General features: G+C 40.2%; 1 protein-coding gene across 2 annotated transcripts in view; it reads left to right on the top strand.

Moving 5' to 3' along the window:
* LOC121959951 (leucine-rich repeat transmembrane neuronal protein 4) overlaps positions 1-18,814 on the top strand; it is a 118,730-nt gene that overhangs the window by 3,883 nt on the left and 96,033 nt on the right. Inside the window, exon 2 of one of the 2 annotated variants that reach the window (XR_015775159.1) lies at positions 5,658-7,282. Coding sequence is in view for 1 of the 2 variants with exons in the window: in XM_042509507.2 (XP_042365441.1) it covers positions 5,658-7,219 (1,562 nt within the window). In the remaining variant the exon portion in view is untranslated. The remainder of the gene's footprint in view (positions 1-5,657; positions 7,283-18,814) is intronic. The other variant, XM_042509507.2, reaches the window with a different exon arrangement.

Raw genomic sequence — 18,814 nt, 5'->3', positions numbered from 1 at the left:
AAAATTAAGAAGGGTCACTGGGTCCAGTGTGAATGTTTGTTGAATATCCAATTTAAAACTAACGTTGCTGTAGTGCAGCAGCTTCACTGCCTTGATTGCTAGTTTTAGACTGGACTAGAGTTTGGAACAAGAGATTGAAGCATTTGTAGTCAGTGCACTTGCTATGATTACAATGCGCTTGGTCACAAAACATGGTCAGCATGCGGACATCCGCACAGGAGTACACACGGACGTAGATGGATGATGACATTTATGTCACACTGGTGTTCCGAATAAATAAGAATCTAGGGTTCGCAATAGCTGACAACAGGGAGGGAGCAGCTCCTGTAGAAGTGGGTTTTTAGTCCCAAAGAATGTTTAAGTTTCACTTTCACTGTGCCTGGTGCTCTTCTGCTCCATCTGTGCCCAGAGTATGCTCTAATCTTCTCATTTTGACCTGTCCAGCTCCAAAAATCAAACATCAATATGTGGCGACAGATGTTTTAATCATGGTGCACTGCCACAGTTTAATGAATGTGTGGGAAATCCTGCGAAATGTGGACTACAGCGGAAGCTATGAATTGTCCCAACACTGTCCTAAACCAAATTCTAACCTCAACGCTAAGCTCTCTGAAGAAGTGTGGAATTCACTTTCCAAAAAAAGGTTCTCACCCTCAAGATCTAAACAATAACTTGGTCCGCACAAAGAAACAGAAAAAACTCCACCATCCAAACCAAAATCTTATTCTATCTGCTTTCAGAGCCATCATTTTTTAGTGTTTCTACGCCCTTTTGTTGGGGCTGTGTGGCTCACTGATGGACACAATCACATCAATATGGATTTATGGGGTCAACTTGACCAGTATGCTGTTCTTTCGCTGGGTATCCAAGCTATTAAAGGATGACATGGAAGGAAGAGACAAAGCACAACCTTTACAGTGACATATGAGGTTAGTTTTGTATTGAGCCCTGGAACAGAATATTCCATTAGCAAAGTTTTGCTTAGAAATAACGATGAACAGGGGGGACAGCTGTCTCCTGCTACTAGCACATGTACCCTTTGTTCTCCAAATAGGACTGTATCAATGACAATTTCAGTTTCACAACTTTGGCTGATGAAGCAATATGTTGTGTTGTCACAGTAACCATAATGAAAAACACCATAATGAGCTCAGAACAGAGTTTTTACAGGGCAAGAGACTTACTCTGCAGTGCAGTGATGGGTGAAGGCTGATTAGTCATATATTCTGTATGTGTGTGTGTATATGTGTATGCACAGTAATCATGACTACTCCCTGCAGTGCTTTTCTATATTCTACCTAATCAGTGCTACAAATACAAGACGGGCACACCAGGACACAATGTTTTCCAACCACTGTTGAAATGGGTCTAGCTTGGCAGGCCTTGCTATCATCTCAAAGATAATTGGAGACTAATAGGATGGCTTAGGCCAGTCTGGGGACGTCCTTCCCTATGTGTTCGGCTGCCGTCCAGCCTCTGTGTGCAGTCAAGGCTGGGACTGGTTGCAGTTTTGTCAATGACAGGCAGCGGATAGCAATGAGCCACTTGTGTGCACTCAAAGTGCACCAGTTAGCGAGTCCATTTGCCAAGTTATTAAGCTACATTTGGTTTTATTTTAGGTCAGCAGTAAAGTGCACTTACTCTCTCTATGTGTTAGGGTTGAGAGGCAGAAATAGCTATCTTCTCGTGCTGAGGACAGCAGGGCTGTCTGCTACATAACTAAGCATTACGCACATGCCTTTGGACAAACTTTAGCTTTGACTTATCCATCCATATTAGATTTGGACAGATAACTGCAGGGAGTGACAACAGAAAATGAGAGGTGCAGGTCTATCTGTTATCATAGGGAACACTTAAAAGAGAAAAATGATCATTCTAAGAGTTGGGTCTGAAGGCAGGCGAGCAAGAAAGAGACAGTCAGGGAGGGAAAATGGAAATCAACAAGGGGAGTGACAGGGCTGAGGGGATGATTTTGACCACATGCATAAAGAGTAGATTCACGTTATAAGAACATCCTGTTGGCTTCAGGGTTCAAGGACATGCATAACAAGGAGAGAGAACAAAATGAAGGAGGAAGTGTTCATTTAAGTAGATACGGCATCAGAACAGTAATGGTGAGAGGTACATCAGGTAAGAGGTAATAGAGACACAAACCCCGTGAGTGACAACTCGGAGGGTGACTTGTGCTCCTTTGTGAATAAGATTAGAGGAATAGTAGGGAAGAAGATGGCTTACAGAGGCATTAGCGCACAGAGCGCTCATTAAACCACATACAGTGTCAGTAAGGGGAAGAGAGGTGTCTTGTGAGGCAGGCTCAATCTGAAAGAGATGGCGGAGTCACTTCTAATAAAGCGAGCCTATTATGCACATGGGAAATAAAAGCAACAGGGGTCTGTTTCTGCAGCCTCTTGGGATGTAAGTGAAACACAAAATTTAGAAAGCATGCATTCATGTTTAACAGCCCACACATTCTGTTCCCCAGTCTATTAAAATTGCTTTAAATGCACATGGAACATTACACTTGGGCATTGTTCTATATCTGTATACTTCTGCTGTTTCTCCTGTGAGCCTTTGAGACTGTTGTTGGCAAATTAGTTAAAGTTACATTCAGAAACCTGGGACAAAAGCAAATTGGCTGTACTCTGAAATACTGCATCTTGTGATCACCATCTTTCTCTCCGATGCATTTATGTGAAAACGTATCACAATTGTGGGATCCAAGATGAAAAAACATGATTGATGTATCTGCTGGTATAATCAATAGCCAGCGCAAATTATCTGTACAGTTCCATGGTTCCCTCCATCTGTAAGGAATGATGAAAGATTCCTCTGAAAACAAACAGTAAGTGTGTCTCTCTCTCTCAGTCACACTCTTAGACACACAAACACACACATACAATACCCATATGGGATCAGCAGATGCTTGGCAAGGAGCGAAATGGCTATGTTAGATAGCATATGCTCTATGATGCCTCTCAGCCACTCTATGTCAGAGAATTATTTCTGACAAATCCTGCAAAGATTACAAAAAATACTCGACAATTGAAAGCATGCTTATTGCTTCAACTGCACTATCCTGAAAGGCCAGATATTCCAGATTTTAGCTCTTGTTACTTGTCTACATGCAGTATAATGCATTCATTTTAATAAGTTGGTGAATACATCATGGTGCCTGTCGACTCATCACACCTTTTGTAAACTAATTAAAGTATGGACTGCTTTTTTCCTGACATATTAATCTTATCTTACTGTGATAATGGTTATAAAGCCTATATTTGATGATATTGCCTTGAGAAACACACATAAGTAGTGAATCCTGCTCAAGGGGAAATCAATGGATCTTAATGACAGATCATTAGTGACTCTGTAAAGGGAAACGATTTTAATGGAAACAACTCTGTCTCACCTCAGAACAAGGAGTGATATCACAAGAAGCTACTGACCATTGTTCTTCACTTTCCAAATAGTCTTTTCAGAGCATCTACCATCAATAATTAAGAAATTTACATCATATTCTCCACAGACACAGTTTGGCATTCAGGTAGTTGTTTTCTGAAGCAGAAATGAGCTGTGCAATTCCATTGGGTTTCTAGTGATTTTTTTATTTGAACCTGTGGAAAGTGGAATCAATGATTCATGCTGAACCTGTACTGCTTTGGTTTGGTTATACTTGAAATGGCTAGGGTCTGAATTGAATCGCCTCTGGGATTGTATACACAACCACCAGCTCTTGAATGTTAATTTGCTCTGTACAGGCTGCCTTTCATGACTTATCAGCTTCTGCCATTGGCGCAATGATGGCTTATGGGATGACTGAATACAAATACAGATAAAGATATGATTGAGCAAATTGCAAGTTGCTTTGCTTCAACAGTGGTTGTCAGCATGTATTCATTGTAAACATGCAGTGCAAATGACATCAATCCAAGCAGCTAAGACCGTGTAATTTGAGATATTGAGTCCACACAATGTGGACGTCACTGTACATCTGAATATATGATGCCACATATAGCAATACCTTGTTAATTTACATCTTTAATTTAGTTTAAAAATGAGTCTCAAGTGTTTTAAGTCATTTCCAGAATTACAGTGATCAGGCCATTTTGAGCCACAAGTTATGAACCCTTGGGGTCCAAACAGTGCTGCAGTGGTAACTGATAAGTTGAAAGTACTACTAGGTAGATGGGTAGGTTACTGAGGAAAGAGTGGATATTGTACGTCTTTTTGGCTGACAGGTAGATATACTGTAAAAGGCATGAGAAAGATGTGGGTATGCTCTGTATACCTGCAGATACCCTCTTCTCTGGGTCCAAACAACTCATGCAGTACTATTGATGTTGTCACACTCAAGTTGAATAAATTGGTGTGAGACAAGCCATTGCCCCTCCAGACTACTTGCCAGACATGAGACCATATGATTCGCCACAAAAACAGGCCATATAATTATTTTATTATGTCTGTACAAATAATTTACCAAGCTATCATTTGTCCTCTGGATCCTGATTTTTGAATCTAGACCTGTTCAATAATATGTTCTATGAATATATGTTTAGAAAAACAGCAATCCATTTGCAGAATCCTTTTTACTTTTACTTTTAATCAATGCTTGATTTGGGAGTCTTCGGGGGTGGTGAGCCATTCATTCTCTGTCACAAAGTGATTTATAGAAGTTTTCCGGATTTGAACCTAACAGAGAGAAAATAATAAAAATAATAATAATAAGCTTAGTTTACATCAGATGTACTTTGGTTAATATGGATGACAATTTCTTTTGGATTTAAGGAAGTGCGCCTCTTTTTTAGGCACCTCTTCCTTTGCTACAACTAACATAGAAGTTGCACTGTTGAATGTTGCAGGAATATACGATATAATGGCTGATCATGCCATTTTTTTTAAACAAGAGAGTAAAACAAAGACAAAACCTACCAACTAAATTAGCTGCTGGATGTCAGATGCTTTAACGTCAATTCAACTCAAAGAAAGTCTGACTGTTTTGAAATGAAGTTAATGTGACATCTATGCTTTGTTAACTGTTAGCTATGTGTCATCATACAGTATATCTATTTACTGATGTATGTGCAGTGTGCATAAGATCAAAAGTCCACCAATACAACAAGCTGAAATTGAACTATTATGTGTGGCCATCACATCTAGTGCTGTTTGGTGACTTTGCTTTTTTTATGTTTTTGACAAAGAGGTTAGTGCCCTTTCCATTCAGATGTACACGTTAGTCATTATACTGAATATTAATTAAAAAAAAAAAAAAACAAAGGTGTTCACTTCTTTGTCATTATTGTTAGTTGATAAAAAATCCAAATGCAGAAGCACAGATACTCTATGGCTGCTTCACAATACCTCTTCAGAATTTGTGGGCAGATCTGGCAAGTGTACTGGGGCTCATGATGTTTTGACCAATCATTCAGGTCTGGGTGTGCATCAATATTGCCTCTTTTATTTAAGACAAAACAATCAAAAGAAATTGGGCACATACGTTTGTGATTACCATCATTTCTAAGACTGAACATGAGGTGAAATAAACTTCCCAGTGAATGTTATAGAATGCATTCCTTTACCAACAAAAAAAAAATATTTTTTCATCAGTGATTTAGAGTTCCTGCCTAACTTCCTTCTCATTTCCTGTTTACCTCTCCCTTTAGGCTCTGCTCTGCGGCGTCGCTGGCTAGTAGTCCAACTCCTGATGCAGGTGTGGCTGGCGGCAAATCCATCTTTGAGTGAGCGCCCATGCCCCAAGAGCTGCCGCTGCGATGGAAAAATTGTCTACTGTGAGTCAAGCGCTTTCCGCGATGTCCCCAAGAACCTCTCAGGAGGCTGTGAAGGCCTGTCCTTACGGTACAACAGCCTTGCCAGTCTTCGTGCAGGCCAGTTTGTAGGCCTCAACCACCTCATCTGGCTCTACTTGGACCACAATTACATTGCCTCTGTAGATGCAATGGCCTTTCAGGGGGTCCGCAGACTCAAAGAGCTGATCCTAAGTTCTAACAAGATCACATCTCTCCACAACACCACATTCCACCCTGTCCCTAATTTGCGTAATCTGGACCTGTCTTACAACAAACTGCAAGCCTTGCAGCCTGGGCAGTTCCAGGGCCTAAGGAAGCTTCTCAGCCTTCACATACGCTCAAACTCTCTGAAAATCGTCCCAGTACGTCTGTTCCAAGATTGCAGAAATCTTGAGTTCCTGGATCTGGGTTACAACCGCCTGCGCAGTATCACTCGGAATGCATTTTCAGGCCTTGTCAAGCTCACCGAGCTGCATCTGGAGCATAACCAGTTTTCAAAGATCAATTTCTCTCACTTCCCTCGCCTCTACAACCTGCGGGCACTTTACCTGCAGTGGAATCGCATTCGCTCAATGAACCAGGGCCTGACCTGGACCTGGGCCTCCATCCAGAAACTGGATCTGTCTGGAAATGATCTGATGGAAGTGGATGCTGTGGTTTACCAATGTCTACCCAACCTGCAGACCCTCAACCTGGACTCCAACAAGCTGACCAATGTCTCCCAGGAAGTGGTTGACGCCTGGATCTCTTTGACTACGATAAGCTTAGCTGGGAATGTATGGGACTGTGGCCCTGCCATCTGTCCTCTGGTGGGCTGGCTAAGAAACTTCAGAGGGGCAAAGGAGACCACCATGATCTGCGCCTCCCCCAAGAAGGCCCAGGGTGAGAAAGTGATGGATGCTGTTGAAGCTTTTGGAGTTTGTCAATCAAATCCAGCGACAACACTCACTGTGAGTGTTCCTCCAACCCAATCCAGTGTTCCTGTGCAAACTGAACGCTACCCAGCCATTCTGGCTTCACCTACCGGTTCTGGAAAGAGAGGAGAGGGATCTATCAGAAGCCCCACATCGTCAACTGTTACCCCACCTGTGGCACTTCCCCCTGAGCAAGACTTGGAGCCTGTGTCCTTCCATAAGATTGTGGCCGGAAGTGTTGCCCTTTTTCTATCTGTTGCGATGATCCTGTTGGTAATCTACGTGTCTTGGAAGCGCTATCCTAGTAGTGTCAAGCAGCTGCAGGAGCATTCAGCAGCAGCCCGCAAACGCCGCAAGAAAGCTAGAGAGACGGAGCGCACCCTGAGCTCTCCGCTGCAGGAGTACTATGTGGACTACAAGCCCACCAATTCTGAGGCCATGGATGTGCTTGTGAATGGGACCGGACCCTGCACCTATACCATCTCAGGCTCCCGAGAATGCGAGGTATGACCCACACCACCGCCACTCCTCCTAAACAAAACTCTGTCCACAGCGAGGCGACCCGAGGTAATTATTTACACTGCTTCGATAGAAGATAAATCTGCTACTTGATTACACAGCCTTACACAGCAGGTTAAGTAAACACTGTGTACTCATGGATTATTACAGAAGTGGTTTTAGCATCACTTTGTGTATGACAAGATATCTCTTGTTTTCAGATGGGTGTTTGTATATTCGCTTAAACCTTAATCTCTGCTGAGATGCAAATGTTTGCTTTGCTGCAAAATTGTACAGACATACAGATAAATGAGACTGATTACATTTCCTATTCTGCATAATCTTGAGCCTAAGCTATGCTGTCTGTGATAAGACATTTGTGCTTGTTTAGGTACTTGTTTGCTTTCTTTCTGCTTGGTTGTCACAGGCTTTGTGCTTTGTGTGTTTGCAGCTACTATTCAGACTTTGATGAGCAGCATTGTGTAGGGACAATAGCTGAATGGTGTGAAGATTCACTTCTGGACACTGGATGTGAATGCTAATCGAGACTCTTGTCAGTGAATAGAGTTCCCCCCGAGCTGATGACTTCACAATTTTGTTTGACATAGCTATGACTCAAGATAGTTGGGAAATGCTCATAGTTCCCCAACAGCACATCCTTTTTAGATTTTTCTCCCTTTTAACACTGACTTGCTAAAGTTACTCGCTTGTTTACTCACTCACCTAATTGATACGCACACATAAACTGAAATACATACTTTGACTGGCCATCCACACTATAACTTGCACAGGGATAGAAAAAATGCACATTTTTTGACACACACACAAACACACACACACACACACACACACACACACACACACACACACACAGAAAGAACTTGTGTTTGATATTCCCAAAAGGAGTGGGAATCCTTTGAAATGTTTTGTACACTGGCAAGTGAATTTCTTCAAAACAGTATTTACAGACTACAGCAATGTGGGAATACCACTTTTCTCTTTTTGCTTTCAGCTTCTACACTCCTGTGTACCTGACATACTGTACCATTCTTGGTTAAACCTTTTATTCTACTGTTGAGTTCTCCCAGGTTTTTTTCAAGCTTCAGCTATGCAAAGCTTCTGTAGAGGTGTATTTCTTATCACTGATTAACCAGCCTAGTTGTAACAAGGGGCTAAGGAGGGGCTAAGCCCACCCAGATGATCAAGTAGCCCACCTTATGAGGCTGTAACCCAAGCAGCATAAGAGATATTTTGGTTAAGCTCTCTATATATTTTCACATTAGCAGCCCACTCATACCCAGTCTAGTTCCTAGATTTTCTCAGCATTTCCACAGCGTGAATTTCTGGCAGGTTCTCTCAGGAGTTATGACTATAAATGCAAAGGTTTAAACAGCGAGGAGGAGGAGGAGGAGGAGGGCTCCTCCACAATCTTCTCCATTTCTGTTAGTGACCGTCTGGCTTTCCTGGAGGCAGGTCAACTGGTAATATGTAATACATGCAGGTTGCTCACACTGGTTTGACTGCAAAGAGGGACTACAAATCACAGCTGCCATTTTGTTTTTTTGTTTTTTTTTGTCATGCCCTCCCACATATAGGCTTGAGTGCCTTCTTTGAACCTACAGTGCTGCTTTATATATAGTGTGAATTTCTGAATTTTGAAACTCCATTGAAAGTGATGTTAGACAGATGGAAGGGAAAACAATAAAGGATGCAGCAGTGAATTTTCAGTGGCTGTGCTTCATTCAAAACAATGCCATGCGACCTTCCATTTGAATTGTGTAGTTTTCACATGACATTAGTTTGACAAATCTTCATCTCAACATGAATGCTGTCTTCAGGCCAACAAAATGTGTGCAGTGCTTCCTTATTTTTACAGTATACTCTTAAACAGGCATTATGCACAGCATGTTTAGATTTTGGATATCATTTGTAAAATACAGTATAATTCATATAAAGAATGACAGATATGCCCCAGATATACAGTGGAGATACTGACTTTTTTAAATTCAGTTCCAAGAAGTAATACTTGTTATAGGGGTGGTTTGGATTTCATACTCTTATAGAGGTGCTCATATGCTTGTGACTGCCCCTGCCCCCACCACCACCACCACCACATGCTTTAAATAAATAAAGCTAATTTGCACTAAATTGCTAAATACTCGGTAAAGATGAACTTTAAAAGGAGGTTGTGATGCAGAAGATTAATGTTCTTACTTACTTTAAAAGAAAAAGAAAAGCTAAATATTATTTTTAATTTCAATATTCTTTTTCTGAGAGGGTTGATTGTAATTATAGGCAAATTAATGTTTGACAGTAGCAGTCGCCTGGATTAGCACTGTGTTCATTTTCAGTTGTCAGTTATTTTACCCCATTTTTTTAAAATCGTCTCAGGGAACTTTTAAAAAATAGTACCATATGTTACCATCGTTTGTTTAGAATTGTTAATGCCGTCAGTTATATAATATTAGGCAAACAATTGAAGGCTATTGCACTGTGGATCAGAAGGAATTAGCAGTGATAGCGAGGAGGGAATACTGTCAACTAGGTGAAGGCAAACAAAAATAACACATTGGTTACCTTCCAGTATGTCACATTACAAGGGATAAAATGGCTGATTGTTATTCCCAACACTCATTTTCATTCCTGACTCCCTGATGCCAGTTAGATTGGAGTATTTTCACGCTCGTATTGCACAGTCCAGGGAGGCCCTGTAAGAGACGGTATCTGTGAAAGGTGGCCCCCCACCCTCCCCCATCCGCGGTCTCCCATCTCCACTCAAAGGGACCCCACACAAAATGGCAAAGCAGCCTCTCCATCAGTGTGTGCTCGAAGCGGGCCTGCCGTTTACCATTTAAATCATTGCATCTATCATTAGCCTTTTATCTTGACTTGATTGAACTTGGCAATTTAGCTGACTCTTTTATCTTTTATCTGGGAGCCAAATGAAGCAGGAATCAACCCATACTAAGAGGGGCAAGGGCCAGATCAACAGAGCCAGCAGGGTGTAATAACTGTAGGGGGGTACTGGAAAAGCAAACTGTTTTTTTGTTCATTTATAATTTAGAACTAAACAGGAATAGATCATGTAATTAAAGGAAGGTGATAAAGAAGAGAGTCAAGTGGGCCATTCTATGAACAAAAGTAAACAGTACAAAAATGAATAAAAATGAAAAATATTGCCAATACTGTAGGGTGCCCGATATAAATTTTATACAATAGTTCTCATGCAACAGCAATTTAATCACATATTCTTCAGCAGGTTCACCATTTCTGATACCCTCCACCCTCCTTATAAAGGCTATACCAATGGAAGCGAGGCTGGCACATACATATGATGCAAATCGGGCTGTTAGCGGAACAATTTTTTTTTTATCTTAAGAGGGTTAGATGTGCATATGACATGCTGTGAATATCAATACAAATACATGTGAACAAAGCTAATACAAGTGCCATTAATTAGTGTACAAAAAGCTTCTATGCAATAGTATAGCAAGCCTACAGTACTGCTGACATGTGTTCAATTGATCTACTCAGGATGCCCAGATTGTTTTAAATTGAAACATGATATATCTCAGTGAACTAGTTTAGAAATAAAGGTAATCAACGCAACATCCAATTGAAATCCCTATGCAATGTCAAGTGCAGTGGTTTCAGCCATAGACCCAATGGCACAACTATAGCTATAGTCCAGCAGACTCATATGCTTGTAATGTAAGGAATGTTAGGAAGGTCTGAAGGATGAGGTAACTTATAACAATGATTGTTTCCATTACTGGGCAATTCATTCAAGTTCTGGGCAAAATCTGTTTTCTTTGATTTTTATTGATCTCATCCAATTTGAGTTTAAATTTTATGACTATACCTGTGACATGCAGCCCCAGCCCCTTTTTTCTTTTTTTCCAGCTCACGCAGTAAATTGATTTATCATTTCTGGCCCTCTATCTGACTTTCCAGTGTCATAATATTCACATAATTGGAAACAAGCAAATCTCTATTTTGTGGTTAGAGTCCAGGCTGTTTTATTTTTCTTTTATTGAAGGCTGACTCCATCCCTCCCTCCCCTGCTTTTTGCAATCTGCTAATTAACTCAATACACCTGTAGGGGATTGTTATCGCCAACAGTGTAACATTTTGGCCACAAGTCTCTTACAGCACAACCTGCATAGCCATATTATGAAGCCATATTGCATAGAAATCATTTGAGGCATTTGTGTAAGCATATGGAGGAAGACATAGTGAAGGCCCAGCTTTCTTTCTATCCCTGCACTCTCCTCCATTTTGTGTCTTGAGATATCCTTGAAAATGCATTCTCTCTATTCTTATCTGTCCCTCTGTCTCATCTTAAAACATTGTAGAGAGGAGACAGGAACTATCAGTCAGCAGTCCGCAAAGTCCCGAGTTCATCTCAGAGTGTGCTCTGATCTTGTTTCTACATTTTGTTGCTCTCGCGTGGACATAAATCACTCGGCAGAACGCGGCAGCACCTGCTGCACTATCCCCACCTCACAGCCTCGCTGCCTCTCCTCAGGCTCGAGGCCATAGCAGCTCAGGTCTGTTCATCTCCTCTGAGTGCGAATTGCTTATTCCTCCTGTGTCACTCATACCATTTCTTTCATTTGGATTCCATGCCATCACTATAACTCACCCTGGACCTCTTCACATGATTGTCCTTTATAAGCCCCCAGGTCCACCTGACATGAATGTGAGTTTGGCAGCTTTTTAGTGGATTGCCTGAAGATGGTGCAGTCCTCATTTTCCTACGTCACTTCAACCTTCCCTCGGAGGATTTTTTGTATCATTTCATTTCTATCTTCCTTTCATCTTTTCCTCCATAGCTGTGCTTCTGATACCTGCAGTGGACTTGACCTGATCTTGAGTCTCTGCCACTTATGTCACCTTTCCCTGTATCCGAACTTCACTTTGCGTCATTTGCCGTTTTTTCTTAACACATCATGTAACCTGGCCACACCACACGTTAACATTTGTGTCTGTTTCCTACTATTTCTTCCTTCAATACTCTCAACTTCTTTCACTTTGAACAATTTCTATTTGCCCAGCAACCCTATCATTTGACCTGCACCATCATCCATCCAGATCTGCTCATTTTCTGTGCTTTGCCCTTTGATGGTCTGAACTAAGTGGCAAAAACTGGTTTAAATCTTCTTCTTTGCATAGGATTTTCATGATATGCCAGACCTGCTCTGTAATGCTACCCCCAATTTGCACACTACCATCTCATCTTACCAAGTTGTCCGAAAAAGTCCTGAAACTCATTTTTGCCAGCAGGTCTACTACGTGCCCTTTTGACTCTACCTCCTCATCCCTTCCACTGCTACTGCTGCTGACCTTTTCTAAACTACAATCTCATTCACTTACTATAATGTCACACTGCATATAGCTGTCTTTGAAATAATTAATGTTGTTCCTATTTTTAAGAAACCCTGACATCTGATGGTAAAACTTGCACAAATTATATGGCACCTACTTCAACAGAATGTACTGCCCCTTTACCAAGTTTCTGAATAGGTCTTACAGAGCACCATGCTGCAGTTATTCTCATTGCTGTTACAACAGAAACACCCTACAGCATGGAGGGGAAAAAAAACAAATTCCTCACACCTGGCTGCTGACTATAATAAATTTGCTGACCTGTGCCACTGCATTTGCTCAATTTCATTGCAAAAATGTCACTCAAAAGGAAAAAAAAAATGTTGCATGGTATATTTTGTATCCAAATTGTATTCATAAATAGGAATTAATCAACTAGAACACTGAAGGTGCAATATATGGCATTGTCGGGATTGCACTGAAAAAAATGAAATGAAATGAAAGATATGTAAACCAACTTAAAATAATTGCTTCAATCAGTAACACATAATCGAATTAAGATTTTTTAAAATCAAGTTTTCAAGATCGATTTACAAAAGTACTTGGGAATGGAGTTGAATTCATTTATGTATTACCGACTGTGGTAATAATTTTGAGTTGATTAATCATTTTTCTTTTTTCAGTGAGAAATTGCACATGGCTCTTACCTCAGACGTCACAAGCCAACATAGATGTGGCTGAGGTGGAAAGGTGGTGGCTAGCTTTTCCAGTGGCAACAACAGCAACAGTGCTGACAGAACAAACTTGTAGGTGGGGGACCAGAGGGTGGACGTTACACTTCTGCAATGATGCCCCAATGCAAAGCAGTGGCGATTAGCTAACCAGTGGGACATGAAGGGGGGACTCACGTGCACGAGTGGCAGGTCCATCTACCAAAACAAAAGAACAGAGGTTTGGATTACAACGCATACAGAGGGAGAATGACTTCACCCTACTCAGGATGCCATTACTCCATTATGTGGCAAATCATTGATTGCTGCTAAATTAATGCTCTAAATTACTTACACTGAACCTTTAACATCCGAAAAATAATTTGTCATTTACCAGGTAAAAATGACATGCTAGACTTACTGCCAAAAACGTCTCCTTCTTTCTACTTCTCACATGTGAAATTGTTCCATTTTTAACTGATGATCTGACCAAATAAGCCTTGAAGGATGCAATTTGGAGTCATTTATTTAAAAAAAAAAAAAATAGATGAATCTCTGAGAAAAATAATTGCTACTTGTATCCCTAATGTTTGATATTATACTGGTGACATTGAGCTCTACCTTTAAAGTCTACCCAGGTACTCAGAAATTAAGCAAAACTCCTCACACAAAGTAGTTCTCAATAAACAAAAGCTACCATTGCCTTCCAGCTTTGTACACCAAACTAGCTACCCCAACCTCTTCCTTATGACATTTTGTAGAAATAAAAGTCATACCAGTCATGTGTCTTGTACACAGAAAGCACAAAAATTATTCAAAAGGACCCAGGGTTGCTTTATCATAAAAAGTAAACAGGAAATTTTAAGAAATTGAACAGTACAGATGATGTTGTTTTTGGGTAAGGGTAATCTCAAACTGAGACATGCACCATTGCTTGCAAACTGCATCAGTTTGCTTAATTTATATGCACACAATTCTAGCTTATGTCTATTTTTGCAGTATGAAAGTATTTTGTGGGGTTTGCCGAATGTCTTTATTTCAGGATTCGCCAATGTGATTTGATACTATAGTGTCAGTCACAGACACATTTTAGTAAGGTCTCAAAATTTAAAAATAAAAGTATGGCATTACTAATTTGTCCTGTGCCATTGCAAAGTAATCTGTCTTAAGGTATGAGGCACTTTTCCTCTCTCCCTGTTTCTGTCTCCCTTTTCCTACAGTCCAAGGTCATGGTGTCAGATTGTTAATTGCTCAGAAAAAATCAACACAAACACTGGGAGGCTAGCCAAGGGCAAGTAAGCTATCTGTAATTCAGTGGGGAGGCTGAACTTCTCAATGCTAGTGTCTTCACTCGACAATTAGCCATGTGGGAGACTTCAAATATGCACTACGCGTGAGAGAACATCTCTCTCATCCGCTAATCCTGTCTGTTTCACACTCTGGTTCCATGCCGCTGCTTTCTGCACCCCCGTTTGATCCATGCTTAATGAGGGTGTTAGATCACCAATATAGCAATTACATTACCTGGAAAAGAGGCAAGTCTCTTTTCTTTTCCTCCCCAGTTTTTGCAATGCAGCCCAAGTGCATCATTAATGCTAAGCTTCCTGATGCACTGCCTCTGTTATCCGGGCTGCTTGTCGCTGATACTCATCTTAAAATCTTTTACAATTTGCACGTGATGTACTTGCTTTGTACCTACTCGCTCAGCAATTATTATTTTTTACCCCAGTGGTCTGTTCACTTTCCAAAGCCATTTTTCAAAGCTGTGCATGATTTGTTTCACACAGGTCTCTTGTCCTTTTTACTGCCTCTTACTTGCTTCACTACCTACTGATACAAGCACTGCTGCTCTGCACTGCTTGCTCTATCCAGCCCCTTATGTAGATGAGAAAACAAGAATGACAAACTGTATCTGCATGTAAATGGACAAAAAATGCTTTGTTTTTACAAACTGGATATAAAAGAAGCCCAGATTACTGACACAGAACAAACACTGAAAGCATAATCTGACATTGGAGCCTCAACTTGCTTGCCCCGGAGTGATCTGTGTTCGGCCGCCTTCCCATTTTTGACACTGCACTTAGTTACAGCAAAAGCAATCGTAAATGCTCCTAAACCAGCATCTATACCACTACATTTATTGCAGCATGTGATATAAAACTGTCCCTGTTAGTGAAACTGTGCACCAGAGGCACAGCAAACACAGTAAACATTAACATTCTATCAAGCCAGCTGTCTCTAAAAGTCCTAAAAGCCTTATTTTTGGAAAACAAGTGAGACAGTTAAGTAAGAATCTTTCAACCTTTTCCAGTATGATTTTAGCATACTTCCATAGAAACTACTGGCATTGGTTGTCAGCATCCTGTTTGTAATATTAATTCCATGGCAGTTGTGTAAAAGGAACATTAGATATTAGTGTGGATCCGGCCCAATGAAGCACTAATTTTTCTCATTAAATATGATCAATTTCAGTAAGGTTGGACAGCTTCGCTATCACCTTTCCTATTACTCACAAAATTAAAATACTTGTTAATCAGTAAGTATGAGGGAAGATGAAAATGAGTCATTCATGGACCTGCATCTCCAGCTAAGTACCTGAAGCAGTGCATCTGTTCAGGCCTGAAGCGATATAAAATGAAGAAGTAAAAGGCGACCAAGCCATCCCCGTGATGGGCTTTTTTAATCACTCGTTTTAAATCTTAGGAGCTCTGTTGAATGAAAGACTTCTGCTGAAGTTGTGCAGACTTGTTCACTCTTAACAGAAAATGATGTGCCATTTAATGAATTGACAATGAGTCAAGTATAATTAGCCTGTCATCCTTGCATAACGCCGCTGTCAGATGAAAATATTTAAGCTTTCCAAAGTCAATTTTGTATTTCTATTTAATAGGTTTCATGGGGCCCAGTGTCAAAAAACTTACTTAGAATTGAAGACTGCATCTTTCAATGAGCTAAACTCTCAATTCATTACTTCTAGGAAGTTGTTATCCGATTCTATAGCTCATCCTAATTAACCAACTACTGTAATTAAGAAGAGCACTCTCTAAAAAGAAGGGGTAGAGGCCTTGTCTTTGCAGTTCTCTGTGGGTGGACAGAGTATTAAAAGACCACAGATCTGTGTCTCCACAGGATTTCTGTTATCCGTCCTGCTTTTTTTAACTATTCCTTACGAAAGAATATAGTACACGATCTTCCCACTGACATTTATGTCTCTTGCAGTAGTCCTTTCACTAAAAAACTAGTCACATAGAGAAGAATGAAAAACAAGACATGATTTTTTTGCAGAGCAGAATTCTCTTACTTTCCAACCCAGATATCATCTTTGGATCTTTTGTTGGGGTCACCACCGCTTTGTTTCCTTGGTACACCCCCACAGTTGTCTCCACTTAACTGATTACACCTCTCCTCAGCATTGTGTGGGCGTCTGCACACTGCGCATGATTGAAATCTCCCTGAAACTCCTGTTGGATTTCTTGCAACCTGTTAGGATGTGAAAATGTACATCTTTTTTTCAGTTCTGTTTTCAGACTTTGTTGTGACCAAGCCAACACTGTCATTCAATAGTTTGGAATCTTCTGCCACAAAAGCTGGCACTACTACCACTCTTGAATGGTCTTAGATTATAGAAAGTCCTCTTATCAAAAAGAAGTGGTATGCAGGGTTTTGAAAAAGGAGAGCAAAACTTTGTACAACAGTTCAACCCGGCTGACTGCTTGAAAGGGCAGAGAAAGACAAACATACCTCTGAGCAACAGTTCAATAAGAGTAGGAGAAATCAGCAGTCATTGGTAAAAGAAGCTGAAAGCATGGTATCGAAACGTTTGCAGATTTAAATAGGAAAAGCTCAAATTCTTAGTGTCAGTTTCACACTAATGCTTATAACACTTCACAATAGAAACAGAAGGTTATTCTACAGTTAGCTCTATTAGAATTAGATCTGCAAGTAGCTGAGCATACTACTAACTTCCCAAAGTATTTAGTGCCAAACTGCACCATTGTGGTTAAAAAAAAAAAACAAAAACAAAAAAAAAACTGACCACATATGCTTTTGTGAACTGGAAAACAAATTCAAAATCAAAGGGTATTCAGGCTGAGTGATATATGCAACACTGTGGGGATATCAACTAAATGGAAGTTGGAATCATTTATTTCTTCATATTTTGGGGTCAGGACTACTTATGTAAATTTGGTGTGTAAACTAAACTGTTTTCATCCATGGAAAAGTAGCTGTTATTGAAGGAAAGAAGAAGAACATCAAAAAGACAAGCAGGGTTTATATGTGAGGTGACCAGCCTTCCATACAATTCAATTGCCCCAGATGTAATATCACTGGTGCAGGTAATAAATAAATTTGAATTTAAATTGAGCACTGTATGATATGATAAAAGGTGGTGACACGTTGTTAGAATGAAAACTTCTCCATTTCAAAAACACTGTATCAGTATTTCTGTATTTACAAATTCAAGGTCAGAGATCACCTAGAACACAAGCAAATGCATTACTAAGGATGAGTGTATTGGCTTTATTGTAAGTAGGATTTAAAATATTTTATGGTATGATAATGGTAAAATCTTAGCCAAAAAAAAAAAAAAAAAAGCATTGTGTTAAATTTAATTCATTCTTAATACATATTTTAACTGTATGAAGGCTCAGGAAATGCAACCCTTTCTCAGAGCCGAGGAGGTACCTTATGTGTTTTTATTGGTACTGACAGTATTTAAGTCATTCAGCAGATTCAACAGGCAGAAAAGATGGACTGGCTCAAGGTTGAAGTGGAGTAAGACAGGTAGGAAAGTGGACCTGGCAGAGGAGCGCATTCAACAGGATGGAGCAGTCGACAGGGGGACAGGAGAAGCAGTTAGAAAGCCAGAAAAAATTAGGCAGTCATCCAGACTAGACAGCTAGATTGGCAGGCGTCCGTCCACAAAGACACACAGGCCTTTGTCCACGGACAGCTGTCCATCCTCTGATCGGTGATGGCTCGAAGCTTTTTTGAAGTAAGATAATAAGTCTGAGGCAAGGCCCGGCAGATTGGCATGTTATTCTCAGTGGTCAGATCAAAACTGCGATACACTGACGATTGTCCCTGTTTGTTCTTTGAAGAGAAGGGCACTTTTGATCAAAATTGTGATGGACTTGTTTGGTTAATTATGTGACTTAGTAAAATTACACTTTTTTAGAATTTAAATGAAGACATTTTGTTCCATTTAAGTTTATTGTAGTGCTGAAACAATTAGATTGTTAATTAAGAGTCGATAGAAAAAAAATCAATTAAGCAATATTACACTAGAGGATTTGCTTCACTGTCATTATTGGCACACCAGTGGTACTTACAGTGGTGCAACACTTAGTAGATATTGTGGGATTTCCCAAACTGAATGAACACCTATAAACACAAAACTGCTAGTTAATAGAAGCAGCCATTGACACAACATACAAAATGGCATTTTGGATGGCAATTCTAAACACCAATTAAAGTGACACATCAATACCAAAAATTCAGGACAAACACTGTCACTCTTTTGAAAACAATACATGTTTCACACTTTAAATGAGCTACAATA

This window comes from Plectropomus leopardus, chromosome 20, assembly GCF_026936395.1.
Source record: "Plectropomus leopardus strain MGB_pleo_1.0 chromosome 20, ASM2693639v1, whole genome shotgun sequence".
Classification (NCBI taxonomy): Eukaryota; Metazoa; Chordata; class Actinopteri; order Perciformes; family Serranidae; genus Plectropomus; species Plectropomus leopardus.
This window is presented reverse-complemented; position numbering and strand designations above follow the sequence as displayed.